This window comes from Fonsecaea multimorphosa (assembly GCF_000836435.1).
Source record: "Fonsecaea multimorphosa CBS 102226 unplaced genomic scaffold supercont1.9, whole genome shotgun sequence".
NCBI lineage: Eukaryota > Fungi > Ascomycota > Eurotiomycetes > Chaetothyriales > Herpotrichiellaceae > Fonsecaea > Fonsecaea multimorphosa.
In genome coordinates, this window is record NW_015971643.1 from 168,482 (window position 1) to 184,850 (window position 16,369).

At 53.3% G+C, this 16,369-nt stretch overlaps 6 protein-coding genes across 6 annotated transcripts; 3 read left to right on the top strand and 3 right to left on the bottom strand.

Annotated features, from left to right (window-relative positions):
* Nucleotides 1–339: 339 nt before the first annotated feature.
* Z520_05221 (uncharacterized protein) lies at nt 340–2,386 on the bottom strand (the record flags this gene model as incomplete). Its single annotated transcript, XM_016775724.1, has 5 exons — nt 340–587; nt 700–814; nt 914–1,044; nt 1,150–1,274; nt 1,362–2,386. The coding sequence occupies 5 exons, from the start codon at nt 2,384–2,386 to the stop codon at nt 340–342; spliced, it is 1,644 nt and encodes a 547-aa protein (XP_016632883.1).
* Nucleotides 2,387–3,652: 1,266 nt separating this feature from the next.
* Nucleotides 3,653–4,936, top strand: Z520_05222 (uncharacterized protein; the record flags this gene model as incomplete). The annotated part of the gene is made up of 1 exon (XM_016775725.1): nt 3,653–4,936. One exon carries the CDS (start codon nt 3,653–3,655, stop codon nt 4,934–4,936), a length of 1,284 nt encoding a protein of 427 aa, XP_016632884.1.
* Nucleotides 4,937–5,037: 101 nt separating this feature from the next.
* Nucleotides 5,038–5,670, bottom strand: Z520_05223 (uncharacterized protein; the record flags this gene model as incomplete). Its single annotated transcript, XM_016775726.1, has 1 exon — nt 5,038–5,670. One exon carries the CDS (start codon nt 5,668–5,670, stop codon nt 5,038–5,040), a length of 633 nt encoding a protein of 210 aa, XP_016632885.1.
* Nucleotides 5,671–6,862: 1,192 nt separating this feature from the next.
* Nucleotides 6,863–9,193, top strand: Z520_05224 (uncharacterized protein; the record flags this gene model as incomplete). The annotated part of the gene is made up of 2 exons (XM_016775727.1): nt 6,863–7,508; nt 7,566–9,193. 2 exons carry the CDS (start codon nt 6,863–6,865, stop codon nt 9,191–9,193), a joined length of 2,274 nt encoding a protein of 757 aa, XP_016632886.1.
* Nucleotides 9,194–9,593: 400 nt separating this feature from the next.
* Z520_05225 (uncharacterized protein) lies at nt 9,594–11,558 on the bottom strand (the record flags this gene model as incomplete). Its single annotated transcript, XM_016775728.1, has 2 exons — nt 9,594–11,345; nt 11,406–11,558. 2 exons carry the CDS (start codon nt 11,556–11,558, stop codon nt 9,594–9,596), a joined length of 1,905 nt encoding a protein of 634 aa, XP_016632887.1.
* Nucleotides 11,559–12,034: 476 nt separating this feature from the next.
* Nucleotides 12,035–15,967, top strand: Z520_05226 (uncharacterized protein; the record flags this gene model as incomplete). The annotated part of the gene is made up of 1 exon (XM_016775729.1): nt 12,035–15,967. One exon carries the CDS (start codon nt 12,035–12,037, stop codon nt 15,965–15,967), a length of 3,933 nt encoding a protein of 1,310 aa, XP_016632888.1.
* Between the last annotated feature and the right edge of the window lie 402 nt (nt 15,968–16,369).

The window sequence follows — 16,369 nt, forward strand, 5'->3', positions numbered from 1 at the left end:
GAAAAGTGTGTCCCCCTTCCTCTTTGCGTTGAAAAAAACTGCCCTTTTCTCCTTTCCACTCGTTTCCTCTTCGTTAATTCGTTATCTTATAAGATTCTTGGTGTCTTTATTCCCCCCCCTCCCCCCCCTCTCTCCTCTTCTCTTCGTCAATTTCTTCCGCCCTCCTTCTGCGCGGGCTGGTTTAAAATCGAAAATAATGTGTCCCGCTCGTTCCAGTCGTTTCAGTCGTTGATTCGTTCCATTCAATTACTGATGGATAGATAGATCGAGAGATCTTTCAGGAGATAGGATGGGAAATACATAGAGATAGATGGTCGACGGAGAATAACAGCAGCAACATCAGACTTGTTCGACGTGCCTTGCCCTCTCGCCTCGCGCGCCGCCCTTCAAGTTGGGCATGGTACTCCGACGCCTCTCAACAGCGCCCTGCCGGCCGAGATTGAGCTCCTTGGCGAACTTGCTGCGGTCGCGGAACCACTCGCCCTTCCAGTAGAAGAGGTAGATCGGGGCGATGACCACCACTGACAAACAGGCCAGGATGGTCGAGGGGTATTCGAGGGCGTATTTCTTGCCGATGTTTTCGTAGACTGTTTTTTTTTAAGTTAGGGTCAAAGCATTGGAGAATCAGACGGGGAAGAAGCCGATGAATGAATGGGTGGAGTGAGGGTGCAAGGAAGGGGGAAATAAAATGCGACTTACATGGTGTACTATACAAGGCTGCTATGCCCGCAAGGAAGTCTCTGGCGAGGTCGTTGCCGCCAGTGGCAGAAGCGGCATAAGGTCCGTAGGCAGCAATCATGTAGTCGATTGAGCTCTGCAAGTGTATGCAATTAGCATTGACATTCACACCCGTGCATGTCCGCAAGTTGAACCAATAGATCAGGGGCCTAGAATTTGTGGACAGGAGCCATACCTTGTATATTGCGTAATTCGCCATGGCAATTAGGACCGTGAAGATCATGGGCGCGATCCACGGGATGCCATAGTCGGGTCCGAGAGACGTCCACGCGAAGCCAAAAAGCCCAATTGTCTCGAGAGGTGCCACTGCAAAGAAAAGAAGAGAATCGTGTCAGTGAAAGCACCAATTTGCAGTGAATAGAACTGGACATGGCAGGAAAAGAGTAGGCTGAGGAACGCAGTGAGACTTACGGAAAAGTAACCACCATAGACGAGATTCCGGAGACAACTTGTTCGGGTCGTCGGCGCGGATCTTGTTATGATGTCGAATGACGGGGAGATATGTGAGGTATGCAAGTACATATCCAACCAGTGACCTGAAATCATTTTATGGTCAGTCACTTCCTCTCCGAATTGAAACTTTAAAAGCCATTTTTCGGCCAGATAAGAAGGGAGATACTCACGAAATAAAAGCCAACCCAACCTGATATGGTTTAAATCCCCATTGCTTAAGCACGGGCGTGAACGCCTCCAAAAAGGTAAACAACAATGCATCACTAAACCCGCTGAGCAGGCTGAGGGCGAGCACGATCGGTTCCGTGACAAACATCTGGAAAGGTCTCATCCAAATGCGTGCGAATTCCTTCATCGGGAACCGTGGCTTCTTCAATTCGTCCGGTCCATAGATATTTGTTTCGCCATTCTTGCGCCGCTTCTTGGCCTCGCGGTCCAGAAGGATGGTTGCGCGTGTCTCGGGGACAAGGAAAAAGTGGATGAGTTGCACGGCGCCGCCAATGCAGAGTTGCATCCAAAAGATCCAGGGCAGAGAAAGGTATTGCCCCACGAAGCCGCCGATGACTGCGCCTACTGGGGCACCGCCCACGGACGACAGCACGACGAAGGCAACCGCATACTGGAATCCGGAATCTTCAGGTTGGTACATGTCGGCGATGACTCCCAACGTGACAGAGCCTCCTGCTGTCGAGAGGCCAGCGAGTGCTCGAGCGACAACGATAGACCCGAAGTTGGGGGCGAGCGCCGCGGGTAACTGCCAGATATTGACGAGAAACAAGGACAGCTGCTGTGTCGGCCAGCGACCTAATTCCTCAGACCATGGCGCCCACAGTTCGCAGCCCAAGGAATAGCAGACAAGGAAGATCATCTGGCCGACTCGGGCCTTTTGCTTTGAGATGTCGTATTTTTTTGCAAGGCCATCGACGCCATTAGAGTAGATACTGGCGTTGAGGTTCATCGAGGTCTGAATCAAAAGAATAATGACCAAGATCATCCATTTCTTCCATGCTGGAAAGGAGTACCCCAGTTTGTCGTAGCAGTCTTCTTCGGTCAGTTCAATCTTGCCGTCTGCACGCTTGGGACGGCCTCCTTCGAGGTTCTCTCCCGCTAACTCTGGGCCGGAGACACCCAATTGCTTTTCTGTTGGTCCTGGGGGTTGAATTTGATTGTTCTCCTTCTCGTTTTGCCCCTCCATGGCTATTGTGGATTGGTCAGACACGGACATCTTCGTCGGGCGGCAGCCTCACACGAGGAGGACAATAGGCGAGAGGTAGATGTTGCAATTCCGCAGAGGACGCTCAGAGGACAGAATTCACGAAGTTTCTTGATCACCTGCAGAATGAAGACGAAAGGATGAAGAAGGGCGAAAGTGCGTAAACAAACCTGAATGTCGTATGCCACGCCCCAAACCGTACTGTCAGTTATTATCCCTTTTGCATTTTGGGCATGGCATTCAAGGATCGACATCGGAAAGCAGGTCGCTAAACATACTCCTGGCTATGATTTCATCTTGCGTCAACCCTGGGCGCGCGGGCACCACTCAGGAAAGCTAGCAACCTAATACGACAGTCGCCTAAACCTGGGGGCGGGTCGATGTTAGGGATGTCCAGGGCCTCTGGCCGGGTGCCAGTGCGCCTCTGGACGCCTTGCAACGCGCTTGGGGCCAGAATCACTGGCAAGGAGCCGGCTCGACTGTTTGGCTGCTCTGATGTTCAGCACCAAGTCACCAGATCTGCGGTCGGCGACATCTATGAGGAATGGCGTGCTTTGATAATGATGTGCTGGATGGATGGTTCAACTCTCCGCAGCCTCTGGAGGGAGGGGACTTTGTGTGCGAAAGGGTTGCATGCCCTTGATCAGGCTTCTTGGATTCAGATCTCGATGATGTCTGTGGCTGCAACAAACCTCTTGGCCTAAGCGAATGGTATGCATGGGGGACAGCTCTTTGGCGCTTTGAGGGCCTTCCCGCTTTCTTGGCTAGAGGACGATCGTACGAAGGGCAGGACAAGGAGAGACTCATATCGCAAGACCAGGTATCTAAGCTTTTGTGCTGTTCTCGATAAGATTCTCCGGTGTCCGAGCTTCCATCGAGATCACTCGCTGGTTAGGCCAAGTGATTGACGTGAAGCTACCCAAGCAAGCGAGGGAGATGTATTTTTTCGGTTGATGGCAGATGCCAAACCTCGTAAGTGGTAGGCTGTGGAGGAGATTGAGCTTCTTCCTGCGGATAAAGGCCTAGTGAGGCCTCGCTGCCGGGGGTGTGGGTGGTACTGTACGGAGTAGGACTGCTTGACTGGCTGACTGGCTAATATGTACCTCGTACATATGTAATCAGCCTTGTGCCTGCGGTGTCTCTGAGCGGAACATATTCGGTGCCGGAGAATTTCAGATTTTGGAGACATACTCGTAATACATTTTCTATTCCATCTTCTCATGTTCTTTCCCTAGCCATGACCCTCGCATGTCCAGACCGCTTATGCGAATCCCGTACACGGGGCCTCTGCCACCACCCCTGATCATTCCCCCCTCGGCGGCCAGCAAACAAGGTGCCGTCGCCGCCCTCGCGCATTTCCTGACCTCCCCTGCGCCGTCCGCGATCCCCATCACTTCCCCAGGTCAAGATGAGCAACGTGAGCGAAACAAGACAGTCCTTCTTACAGGCGCAGGCATAAGCGTCGCCTCAGGCCTGGCCGACTATCGTGGCGTCAACGGCACCTACACCCAGAATAAGAACTACCGTCCCATCTACTACCATGAATTCATCTCGAGCCACGAATCCCGCAAGCGATACTGGGCCCGCTCCTTCTTGGGCTGGAGAGGTCTTCACCGCTCCAAACCCAACGCCGGGCACTATGCCATTCGTGATCTGGGAAAATTGGGACTGGTCGACCGTGTGGTTACGCAAAATGTCGATTCGTTCCATGGTCTTGCGCATCCGCAACTGAAGACGGTGGAACTACATGGGTTTCTCAGGGCCCTCGTCTGTCTGAGCTGTCGGAGGCTCATCGATCGCGATGTCTTCCAGAAGCAATTGGCCGAGTTGAATCCCGCCTGGGCAGAATTTTTGCAACAGCTACTTGCATCGGGGGCGTTGGATACCGAGAATCCCGTCGAAAGGAGGAGGCTCGGGTTTAGGACAAATCCCGACGGTGATGCCGATGTTCCTGGTGCCCCGTACTACACCTTTAGATACCCGGCTTGTCCGCATTGCCTGAAGCGACCACCCATCCTCAAAGATGGGAGTAAGGGCCACGTGGATGTCGATGCGGACGGTGCCTGGATACCATCAACCTCAACCACGGAGTCGTCCGTGGCGCCCAACGGCGTCGGTGTGCTCAAACCCAATGTGATCATGTTCGGTGAATCCATCTCAGCCGATGTGAAAACCGCAGCGGAGGAAGCTATTGATTCCGCGGCCAAGATCTTGGTCGTCGGCAGCTCTCTCGCGACATACTCGGCCTGGAGGCTGGTGAAGAGAGCGCATGAGCGGGGCATGGGCATCGGAATCTTGAATATGGGTGGTGTCAGGAAGGAGGAGGTATTCTTTGGGGATCTCCTCCCGCACCATCTTCCTCGTCATCAAGGGCAGGAAGATCGACATGCTGGGTGGACGGCCTTGAGGCGGGAACTCGTGCGTGCCAGTTTGCCTGCCGAAGAGATTTTGCCTGCAGTGGTCGATGCCATTCGCGCCAATGTGTCTGAACAAGAACAGTCCCCTGTGACCAGCCTTCAGACTCACGCCTGAAGCGGCCATGTACAAATAACGATCAATGATGAAAGCTGTAATGGATATTCGACGGTCTTGGGCCGACATGCGTACACGTGGATCTAGTTTCCAGGTTGACCCTATAGTACATCTATCCAACTGATGATTATGCTGGCCACCAATACCATAATGTATAAACTCACAGCAGAGAACATGGACAAACCCCCAATACAGATCTGCCCCTGAACGAGTGCTTTTTGCTGGCGAAAGAAGCGATAGGCACCGACGACCACACAGAGGATGGCGAGAATAAAACTGATGCACGCCATTGCTTTTCCCAAACGCGTGGCGTGCGGCGAGTCAATAAGTCGCCCGTTCAGAATGCCAAACTGCAGCACGACCAAGCCGAAGCTTGCCATTCCAAGTCCCAAGTCGAACCAACCGATGAATGTCTCCTCATTCGTGACATGGTCCCGAACATTGTACCCGAACTCCATTTCCACTGCCACATATTCGTCCCAAAACTTTCGGAGAGACCAGCTCTCTCCCAATTGGCCCATTTTGCCAGTTTCACTCGAGGTTTGCTCGAGGCCGTCCCAGAATTGCCTGGCCATCTCGACGTAATCGGAAGTTGTGCCAAGCGTGGAAGGGGCGGAGGAAGTCAGTCCCGGAGACACAGGATAGGACTGATGGATGCTCGTAGTGTATCTCTCGCCGTTCATTTCCAGAACTGTAGAGGAGGAGCGAAAGCGGCGTCTAATAGCCATTGCCATGCTTTTGAAATAAAGGACCTTCAAAGTTTCGTGATAAATCGAGCCGAAGGAGAAGGTAGGGTTCCTAAGAGACGCGTAAAGTATGTCGACCAGTGCTGAACCCCTCTCAAATCCCTATGCAAGTGCTGAAAGAGTATTGATCAAGTTTACGACTGAGAGAATTTGTGAACCATTGAAAACCCGCTCTTTCGGTTTGTGAGGTGCTCTGAGCAAAGACTCTCCTTCCCCAGGTGTACAACGTATATAGCAGGTCCATCCTCAATCAGGGTAACTGCCATTCCAAGAGTTGTTACTGCGTCGTTCCAGAGTATCGCAAAATGCAGTTTTCCAGATGCTTTCCGCAGAGCTCTTTCAGCTACTGGCCGCCTTAGAGATATGGGCTTCGCATTGTAGCGTGCTGGCACTGAAAAAGTTGCCAATCTTTAGTAGTGACAACTCGAAGCATGGGCATGCGAACTGGAAAGGTCAGATACTTCAAGAGGCACTGGGGGACTGAGGAGGCGACGTCCTGGTGAATTGCACACCCTTGATGATCAAATGTAGCAAGTATTGGTTCTGGGAAAATCACACCAGAGGAGATAGGAGGACCTCGAGCTTGGAATAGGCTTGTCTTCCCTAGCTGAATGGTGTCAATCTTTGCAATGACCCTGTATCGGGTTGGATCTAGCAATCTTTAACACAGAGGCAGCAGTCCCATTCGGAAATTAGTGGCAGTGGTTCACGACAAACGCACCGGCTTTGAACACCCAAATCCACTGACGCTATCCATGGGATGCTCTCGCTTGCGTACGTCGAATGGATAGACGGAAACAACTTTGCCAAAATCTCACCGACAGAGCTCAGGCATAACAGAGGAGCAAAATCATTACCTGTGTGTTCTGTCCCCCACTCCATCCGGTTGTCTCTTGCTCGCTCACAGCTCGGTTGACAAATGGAACCGCGGAGGAGTGACCCGAGATCAATAGCTTGCTACCCAATGTTCTGTGCAAGGTCACATTATGGCCAGAGCAAACTGTGTCGCATCGTCCTTTGATGCAACGAGCCTCCGCGGTCGGGAGGGAGCAGGATTTGGGAGGGCATGACCATTGATGAAGTGTGACCTGAGTGTTGCGGGTATGCAGAGAGTTGGCAATTCAAATAAGAAGACAAAGCGAGCCGATGACTTGAATCTTTACAGACACATCATTTCGAGATGGCAGAAGACAAAGAACCTGGAGAGACCAGCAGTATGGAGCTGAAACGGATTGAGCAGTCACATGACATGGCCATTATTCAGCAGCAAGAGCCACAGCCGGCGCCACAGCCGCAGCCACTGTCGCTCACCCTCTCGCTCTCGCCCTCGCCCCCGCCCTCGCCATCAGAGGTTAACTTACGGCCTCTTCCAGGTCATCCTCCGCCCGTACCGAGTCCTGCCACCCCTGCATCGTCTTGCCATTTCCTTTTTCATGACGCCTGCGGTTGCCACAAGGAGAAATCCGCGCCTGTGTCGTGGCCCCTGCCCTCGCCTAGGGCTCTTATTATCTCATCCCCTCCCCCCTCTGGTGTCTCCTCATTTTCAGCACCCACGGTCCATTCCTATCTCAATCATCCCACCGATCCTGTCCAGAAGCCTCAACAGGCATACTTTAGCCCGCATCGAGTCCCTTCGTCGTCCCGGTCCTGGGCCTCTGACCGATTCTCTCCTGCCACCGCTTCGACTGAGACAGTCAACGAGTGCTGCGTGCCACCTTGCGCGCAGCCTCCCGATACGCAAAAGAAGATGGGGTTCTCAAAGACGCAGAGGATCTGTATTCTTCTGGGCATAGATTCTGTCTTTTTCGTTGTTGAATTGGTCGTTGGTTAGTATGATCCTACATTAACTCGGTGTCGAACTGAGCAACTCACGCACCCTCCAGGTTATGCGGTGCATTCTTTGGCCCTGGTGGCCGATTCATTTCATATGTTAAACGATGTCATCTCTCTTTGCGTCGGACTGTGGGCAGTCCGTGTCGCCAATACTGGAAGCTCCAAGATGTACACTTATGGCTGGCAACGCGCCGAAACATTGGGTGCCCTTGTCAATGGAGTCTTTCTGGTCGCCCTTTGCATGTCCATCTTCCTCGAAGCAATCCAGCGATTTGTCGAACCACAGCCCGTCTCCAACCCGAAACTCGTCCTCATTGTCGGTTGTCTGGGACTTGCCTCCAACGTCCTCGGGCTTCTCCTTTTCCACGAACACAGCCATGGTCCTGGCGGCGAGGAACATTCACACGAGGAGGATCCCGTGAAGTCTGCCGAAGAAGGCCATAGCCATGCCTATGAGGACGAATCGGAGACACAGAAAGTCGTGGACGAGCATGGGAACATCGAAGATGTACTTCCCCAATTCCGAGTGGGCACTTTCAGAAGCGCCGACCGCCGTGCTTTCACAAGGTCTGATGAAGAGAACACAACCATCTCAGCTAGATCTTCGAACACGCCGACTCGTAAGTCGATCGTTAATGGCGAGATCCATCCTCGGCACCGCCGTCGCACATCCGGTTCTTTTGGTCGAGGTTTCGGCTCGGTCGACAACATCCACATCCATCCAGCCTCATTCCGCCAGGATATTATCCAAGCCGCACGGTTGGAAGAGCACTCTGAATCTGAAGCGTCAGAAGAAGACGCCCTGTTGATAGAACCGGATTCCCCAGAGCAACGTCAGGCAACCTCCGCTAACGGTGTGCAATCGTCTTCAAAGGATGACAAGCGATTTGCTGGCTATGGCAGTATAAGCAAACGAAAGAGTGTTGACTACAACCATGCAGCACACAACCACAATCATCAACATGATGGCGCCAAATCCGGCCATGGGCACGGTGGACATGGCCACTCTCATGGCGATCTGAACATGCGCGGAGTTTTCCTCCACGTCATGGGCGACGCCCTCGGGAACATTGGTGTAATAGTGACTGCCTTGATCATCTGGCTGACTACATTCCCCGGACGCTACTACTTCGATCCAGCAATATCCCTTGTCATTACCATCATCATTCTGGCCAGTGCCATCCCACTCTGTAGAGCAGCAGGGCGAATTCTTCTACAGGCAGTTCCTATGGGCATGTCCATCGACGAGATCACAGCAGACATTGAGTCACTTCCACGAGTTATTGAGGCTCACCACCTCCACGTTTGGCAGCTCAGTGATACCAAGCTCGTGGCAAGCTTGCATGTAAAGGTCGACTGCGATATCAACGGGACGGGATCTGCCAGCTACATGCATCTAGCGCGGGAAATTCGAGGCTGTCTACACGGCTACGGCATCCACAGCTCGACCATCCAGCCTGAGTTCGTGAATGAAGGGGATCCACATTCTTTCGAACCTGGATCTGATCCGAATGAGGGCGCTGGTAGTGGCCATCTGACTCCAAAGAACAACGCGAACGCCAGTAAGACTGCAAGTCTTAGGAGTGAAGGCAACCAAGCATGTTTACTCGATTGCGGTGACATGTGCGCTGGGAGCAAGATGTGCTGTCCAAACGATGGCAAGAACGCAAAGAAATGAAGGGTTTCCGCAATTGTAGCATCTGTTTGGGTCTTATTGTTGGGTGTATTATGGGTGGGCTTGCACGGACCGCAAGTGCCGGTCTGTCGTAACGAGGACGAATTGACTGAATTGATTCAGTGCAAGTCCGGAAAGGTGAATGGAAGACTTTAAGTCTAAAAGCATTGCAGGTAGAACCAGCCTTGAACTTTTTTGTCACGTTACATGAAGGCGTCATTGCCCTTGTTGGTACATCCCGTGGCTTTCTCACCGTGGTCTCTGTATCGGCCCAAGAGAGCTGGAAAGGAAATCCAATCCAACAAGCTCAACTGTTGAAGGGTCGCACCAAACGTGCGAGTAATACACACGCATCTTTTCTCCCATGGACTTTAATTTTCATCCCTATCTCGATATGGGGCCGTCAGCCGTTCCAAATCAGCCACCCGTAAATCAACAAGACGGGCCACGCGGTTCGCCACAACGAGCGACCAAAGAAGGCGAATCTCGATCGCGGCGGATGGTTCTGGCTCTTTCCCCATTGGCGCTGACGCGCTCTGGTTTTGGTCTTGGTAGATTTCGGCATGCCCCAGTCGTCACTACCGTCAAGCTCGCCTGTGTGTGGGCCACCAGGAGAAGGAGAACTGTTTCGGGCGTAGTCGATGTAGGGGTAAGGAGGTTTTGAGGGAGAAGAGTTTCGGAGCTGTCCGTACCCGTACCCGCCCATTTTGCGCGTAGACAGTTGATGATGCCCCTCCGCTTGACCGTGACCGTTTTGAATGCAGGAGCTCTTTGAGGTGTCGGGGCTGTGTGTTTCGGTGGTGGGCAGTAATGGTTCGGATTTGTCGCGGTCGCGCGATGCTTCCCCAATTGCGGCTGAAGGGTTGTACCGAATAGCACCTACCAGGAGGATGCAGATCGTCAAGCCCAGCACCTGGCCGTAGCGAATGAAGATGTTCAACTGGTCCGGGAGCAGACAAAGATGGTTTTGTACCGTGTCCCGCGGCGTGGTCAGCGGTGAATCTTGGTTGCCAGAAGTCATTGCCTTGTTGACGTCGACCGGATTCCAGAGACTGACGAGCTGCACTCCCGGTTTACGGATGCCCATGGCCCAACTCATGCTCTTCACCGTGATTTCTCGGATGCGGCCCGTGAACTCGTTGTGCTCGATCTCGCAGTAGTCATGGTCGTCGCCGGAGTAGATCATCGTGATCTCCTCTGCGGTCAGATGTTTGACTATGTCTTGTGAGATCAGCGGGGTGAGGACATTTTGGTACTGATAGCCTGCCTGCAGGGGTATCACAGTGCCTCGTTCCCGCATCGGTCCGCAACTCGTCTCGCTGGATCGGTAGAGGGGGACGTGAGAGAGGACGATTGTCGGGAATTGGGACGAGCTCACGGGATAGTGGGTTTTCTGTGTTGAATCCGAGTCTCCCACGTCGGCAGCTCGCTGTATCGAGGGAGACTGCAACTGCGGGAGCGGGCGTTTCCAGTCGAACCTGGTCTCGCATGTATGCTGTATGGCTTTGGCTCTGATGGATTTGGCTTCCACGAGGAAGTCCTCGACGGGTTTCCAGATTCTGCTGGACGAAGTCGCGGCGGCACTCCCGTCCCCTGCTCCCGAACTCCCTGTTTTGGGGTCAACCTGATCCATGGCACTCAACGAGACCGTGTCCAAATGAACAAATGAGTGATTGCCAATGATATCGATTCGGTTGAGCGGGCCGAAGTATGCGTCGAACCTCTCCTTCACGGGCAATTGGATACCTGCGGCAAACCCCAAATCATGGTTCCCCGGTAGAGATGCCAGAAGACGCCGGCCTGTCGGCTCAGCGGCACTCGCATAAGGGCCTTTGGCCCACGACCGCAAGAAGAGGTTGGAGAAGCGAATGTATTCTTTCAGCCAGAAACGCGACCCGTACTTTCTGTACCGCTTCTCGGGGGATGTCGACTCGGTAGTGCCCCATTCCCGGCCACCGTCAAACAAGTCACCGAGGAACAAGGTCGCGTCTGGTCGGAGGTACTCTTGCAGGTATTGATAGGAGCGGCGGAGGTAGCGATCGGTGTAGAGGATGGTTAAGCTGGACAGAGGCCAGGGTCTGTCAGGGTAGGTATGTGGATCGACGAGCTGGGGGTCGGCGACAAGGAGGACATGATGAGGCTGAGCATGACCTGGCTATGACAGAGTCAGCATTGTATGTCTCAGTGTAGTTAAGTGTTGGATGTGCTCAGATACCCATGATTCCCACTGTCGCCACAGACAATGAGCGACACTCTGTTGAAAGGTGTAGCGCTCACCCCAGAAGAGAAGACATATCCAAAGAAGCACCAAGGCCGATGGAAGGCTGAGGAGACGGTGTCTTATCCTGGACAAGGCATTGACTTGCATCTCTCTCAGGTTGACGGTGGTACGTTGGCGGTCACTGTCGCCAACGACCCTCCTTGGAGGTGCCTCGGTGGGAAACTACTTAGGCAGGTATGGCGTGGGCCGCAAGTCAGTGAGACTGCACCCACAAGTCACCCACAAGTCAGGGGTATACAAGGTAATAGAGAGGGTGTCAGATATGCCAGGGGTAAGGATGTTGACTAATAATATGTCAAAGCTTTTTTCTTGCGGGCAATGATGAGCAGTCCATACCTGGTACCTCACACTTCTGATGCTACCTATTATCCAGATTTCGGTGTAACTGCGCTCACTGGGCACTTCCACCATGGCCTTCCTCGACCTGGTTCAGTCGCTCATCCCGCCACCACTCTCGCCATTATGCCCTCCTTATAAATCGCCTACAGCTGCCCGCATATCACAAGTAATGCTCCTGGCTCGAGTCATGCCCTCGTCCACAATCAACCCGTCTTCATCTCCCCATGGACGGCGTCTCCGCTGCCAGCAGTATTGCTGGTCTTGTCACCCTGGCACTGCAGATCAGCGCCACAATATCAATCTACGTCAATTCTATCAAGGAACGCTCCACTACGATCAGGGAATTCCATGATGAACTACTTCTGTTGGGTGAAGTTCTTAGTGGACTGCGAGATTTTCTGGAGAGCGAAAAGGTCAAGGGTCGGGCTCTCGACACTCAGTCGGTTCTGTCAAACGCTATCAGAGACTGCCGGCAACGGATGGAGCGCATTGGCGACAGACTGAAACCCTCGGATGGTGGAAAAATCGCCCGTGCTATTGACCATTTGAGGTGGCCTTTTGAGCAGAGGGAGGTCATGCAGATGGTGGAAAACCTCCGACGATATACCCAGACCTTTCAGTTCGCTTTCACCATCGAAGGATTCAACTTGTTGTCCAAGACGTCCGAGGATGCTACAAAAGGACTGCAAGAAATGCTCCTAATATCGAAGAAGATGAGCGAACTGTCGGCTCAGATGGGTCGGTCTGCGGATGAGTCTTCCAAACTTGCAGTTCAACTCGAAGGAATCATTGCCCTTGTTCCACTCCTCGCGAGAACAGCCACCGATGTCAATGAAATATCTCAAGCCACGCGACTGGCTGAATTGAGGGAGCAAGAGAGGCGAACCACCGATATCTTGGACTGGCTGGCTCCTCTTTCCTCGCTTCACAAACATCGGGATCTGCAAGTGCGACGAGCCGCAGGCACGGGCCGATGGTTTCTTGAACATCCAGACTTCTCTCACTGGGTTGACCACAATTCCAACCACGACCTCCTCTGCGTTGGCGGCCCTGGTGCTGGCAAGTCTGTCCTATGCTCTCATGTTGTCGACTATCTGCGTGCCAAATTCAAAGATCACGACGTCGCCATAGCTTTCTACTACTACGACTACTCAGACCAACAGTCACAGAGTCCTTCCAGCTTTGCACGGTCGCTTTTGCGCCAGCTCAGTTCCCACAGCGAAATTGTCCCTTCCGCTGTTGCCGAATTTTATCAACGCACTAGGAATGCTGTCAAAGACCAAACCTGGTTCCATGACTTACTGACCATTCTCCGTCGCGTGGTGGCAACGTTTCGCCATTGTTTTATCATAGTCGATGCTCTTGACGAGGCCGATGTCCAAACCCAGCGTACAGGCTTTTTCGAGGTCATTGATGCCATAAGAAATTCTCCTGGCGGCACAGTCAAAGTGCTAGCCACTTTGAGGCCCCATGTTCTTGATCTCGTGTCCAAATTTCACGAGCCTTCAATGATCGATATCCTAGCAAACCCTGGGGACATTCGGCAGTTTCTTGTGCAGACGATAAAGGAGCAGCCAGAGTCGGAATATTTGATGGATGACAAACTCAAGGAACATGTCCTGAATACCTTATGCACCAACGCAAATGGCATGTTCTTGCTGCCCGCTCTCCAGATAAAGACAATTCTAGATCAGATCACCAGGGCAGATGTCAAGCGAGCATTACTCCATCTCTCCACTGACTTGACTCATGCCTTCCAATCAACCATCCAGCGAATCGCCACCCTGCCCGATGCAAGACGCGACCTAGCCTTCAGAACGCTAATGTGGGTATCTCACGCCAGGAGGCCGATGACTGTACAGGAGTTGCAGCATGCCATGGCACTGCGACCTGAGGATTGTGATCTCGACAGTGACAATTTCCCCTCTGTGAAGACGCTTATAGATTGCTGTTGCGGGCTGGTCGAAGTGGACTATGAAAGTTCGATTATACGTTTGGTCCATCACTCGCTCGAGGAGTATCTCCGTGACCACAACCACGGTCTTTTCACCGATGCCAACCTCGTCATCACCAAGACGTGCCTTCAATACATGATGCTGGATTCGATGAGAAACTTACCATACAAGAACCGAGAAGATTTCGGGACGGCACTGGAGGATTTCGCGTTTCTGCGGTACGCGGTGCTCGAATGGGGCCACCATGCACACAGTGTGCCCGCCGAAGAGATTAAAGACTTGGCCCTTCCACTGCTTTCCGACAGTGACTGCTTGATTACCATCGCTCGAGTCCGGGATTTTCAGTCTCCGGAGATTCGGAAGTGGGACAACAAGGCCTGGACGTGGGCTTCTTCTGGTGGTGCTGGGATCTCATTAGCAGCAGGATTCGGACTCGCCGAGCTTCTGAGAATCCTGATTGCAGAAAATCAATACAACCTGCGTCTTGACGCGCGTAACCTGTACGGAAGCACAGCACTGCACGAGGCAGCTTTGCACGGCCATCAGGAGGTAGCGGAGATTCTGATTGAGAACGGCGCCAATCTGCTGGACACGCTCTACGGTCAGAGCACTCCATTATACCTTGCGGTTTCCTACGGTCAGCTTGAGATGGTCAAACTACTGCTCCGGTACGGACGTGACCAGCTCGACTGCGCCGGCCCGAAGGGTTTTACAGCTTTGCACAAGGCTGTGGAGCAAGGAGACGAAGGAATGGTCACCACACTTCTCCAAGCAGGCGCATTGGTGGGCACCACTGACAACCAAGGGGCAACTGCTCTACACGTTGCTGCTCTTCGTGGCTTGCTCTCTATCGCCGAGTTGCTGGTGCGTTCCGGCGCAGTCGTCCATATTCGGGACAAGGAACGCCTCTGTCCTCTGGACTATGCCGCCACAGGGGGCTTCACTGACATGGTTGCTTTTCTCCTCGAGAACGGGGGAAGCATGTTCCACAAGGGCCGGGAACTATGGACTCCTCTCCACCGCGCCGCTCGAGGCGGGCACACCGAGACTGTTGCATTCTTTCTGCAGCGAGATGCGGACGTATTGGCTACCGATTTCAAGGGCAACATCCCTTTACATCTTGCAGTCCGGTCGGGCAACATCGAAACCGTAACGACGCTCCTGGAGGGGCAAAATACCACCAATAATTCAGACCTCAAACGGGCACAACTCTTCGCCCAAGACCGCAAAGGCTCAACCCCTCGAGTCGTCGCCTTCTTTACCGCCCACTTCGATATCCACAAGTTCCTCCGAGCAGCAGAGTGGCAAGTTCAGGGGGTTACTTCGCCCAGTGGCAGTGCCGCAAATCAACTCACCACTGCGATCGAGAAGGGCGATCTAGCCACAGTCCGCGCCCATTTGGACAAGAACCCGGACTCTTTGACAAGCCTCGACGAGGAGGGCCAACCACCCTTTCACGTCGCTTTGCAAGAGAATCAGAAAGAGATCGTCGAGTTCCTCCTTTCGCGCGGGGCGTCCGTGGAGGCGGAGGGCTACCACGGCTGGCGCGCGCTACACATTGCCGCCTCGCTGGGCAACCTGGAGCTGGTCAATCTGTGCCTCACACACGGCGCACTGGTCAACACTGTCACAAACACGAGACAAACACCACTGCACAAAGCCGCCAGTTCGGGATCTGTGGCCGTGGTCCGCCGCTTGTTATCCGCGGGAGCGGACCCAGTGGCCACAAATGAAAGGGGCATGACGGCTTTGCATATTGCCGCGCATCAGAACGACATAAGCATCGTGCGCTTGCTCGTTGGCTACCACAACGTGGATGTCCTGGCCCGCGATCGCCAGGGCATGACGGCGGCAATGTGGGCTGAGAGGTCGGCGCACCTCGATGTCTGGGCCTTTTTAAGGGCTGAAGAGCGTAAGTTCAAGAACCTGAAGAGCTCGGCCTCAAGGAAACGGACCTCGAGCAGCGCCGTGGCCATCGAGAACTTTGAGGATAGCGAGGCCGCGCCGCTGCCGACAACAAGACCATCGAATGAGAATGCAGAGAGTCTCGGACTCGACCTCAAGGAGGTCCGGGGCGGTCCGGCCGATGCTGATGGACTTACTCCCTACGGCGACTTAGGAGATGAAACCCATCTCGACGAAGACGGGCGCATTCCAGCAGGATCTCGAAGGAAATCTATCAGCAGGTCTCCTGCGATGTAAATAAAACGAACAAAGTGAGCACTGAAAAAGGATGAACCTTTAGGATAGTCACGGAATGAAAGCAGCTAATGCTACTCGGTACAGTTTTCTCATCCAATCTATGCGGTGGACCTGCATCTAACTTAGACCTTGTCCCCCAGTGTCCCTCTATCTCTACCTCTGACGCTCTTTCTCCGCTGTCCCACTGTTGTACAAACGTAGATCCATACAGTCGTGAAGAGAAACGTGCCTCCCAGTGTTTTGATGTTGTCGTTGATATCGAGTATCACTGTCATTTTTCATGCTCATCCAGCCCCATTGTCCCAATTCAGCCCGCCTCTCGGATGCTGCGCTCCAGTTCAACGCCTTCGCATGTGTTTTCTGGCAACCTTCCATCTGCCGGCCGCGCGAACCCATGCGGTG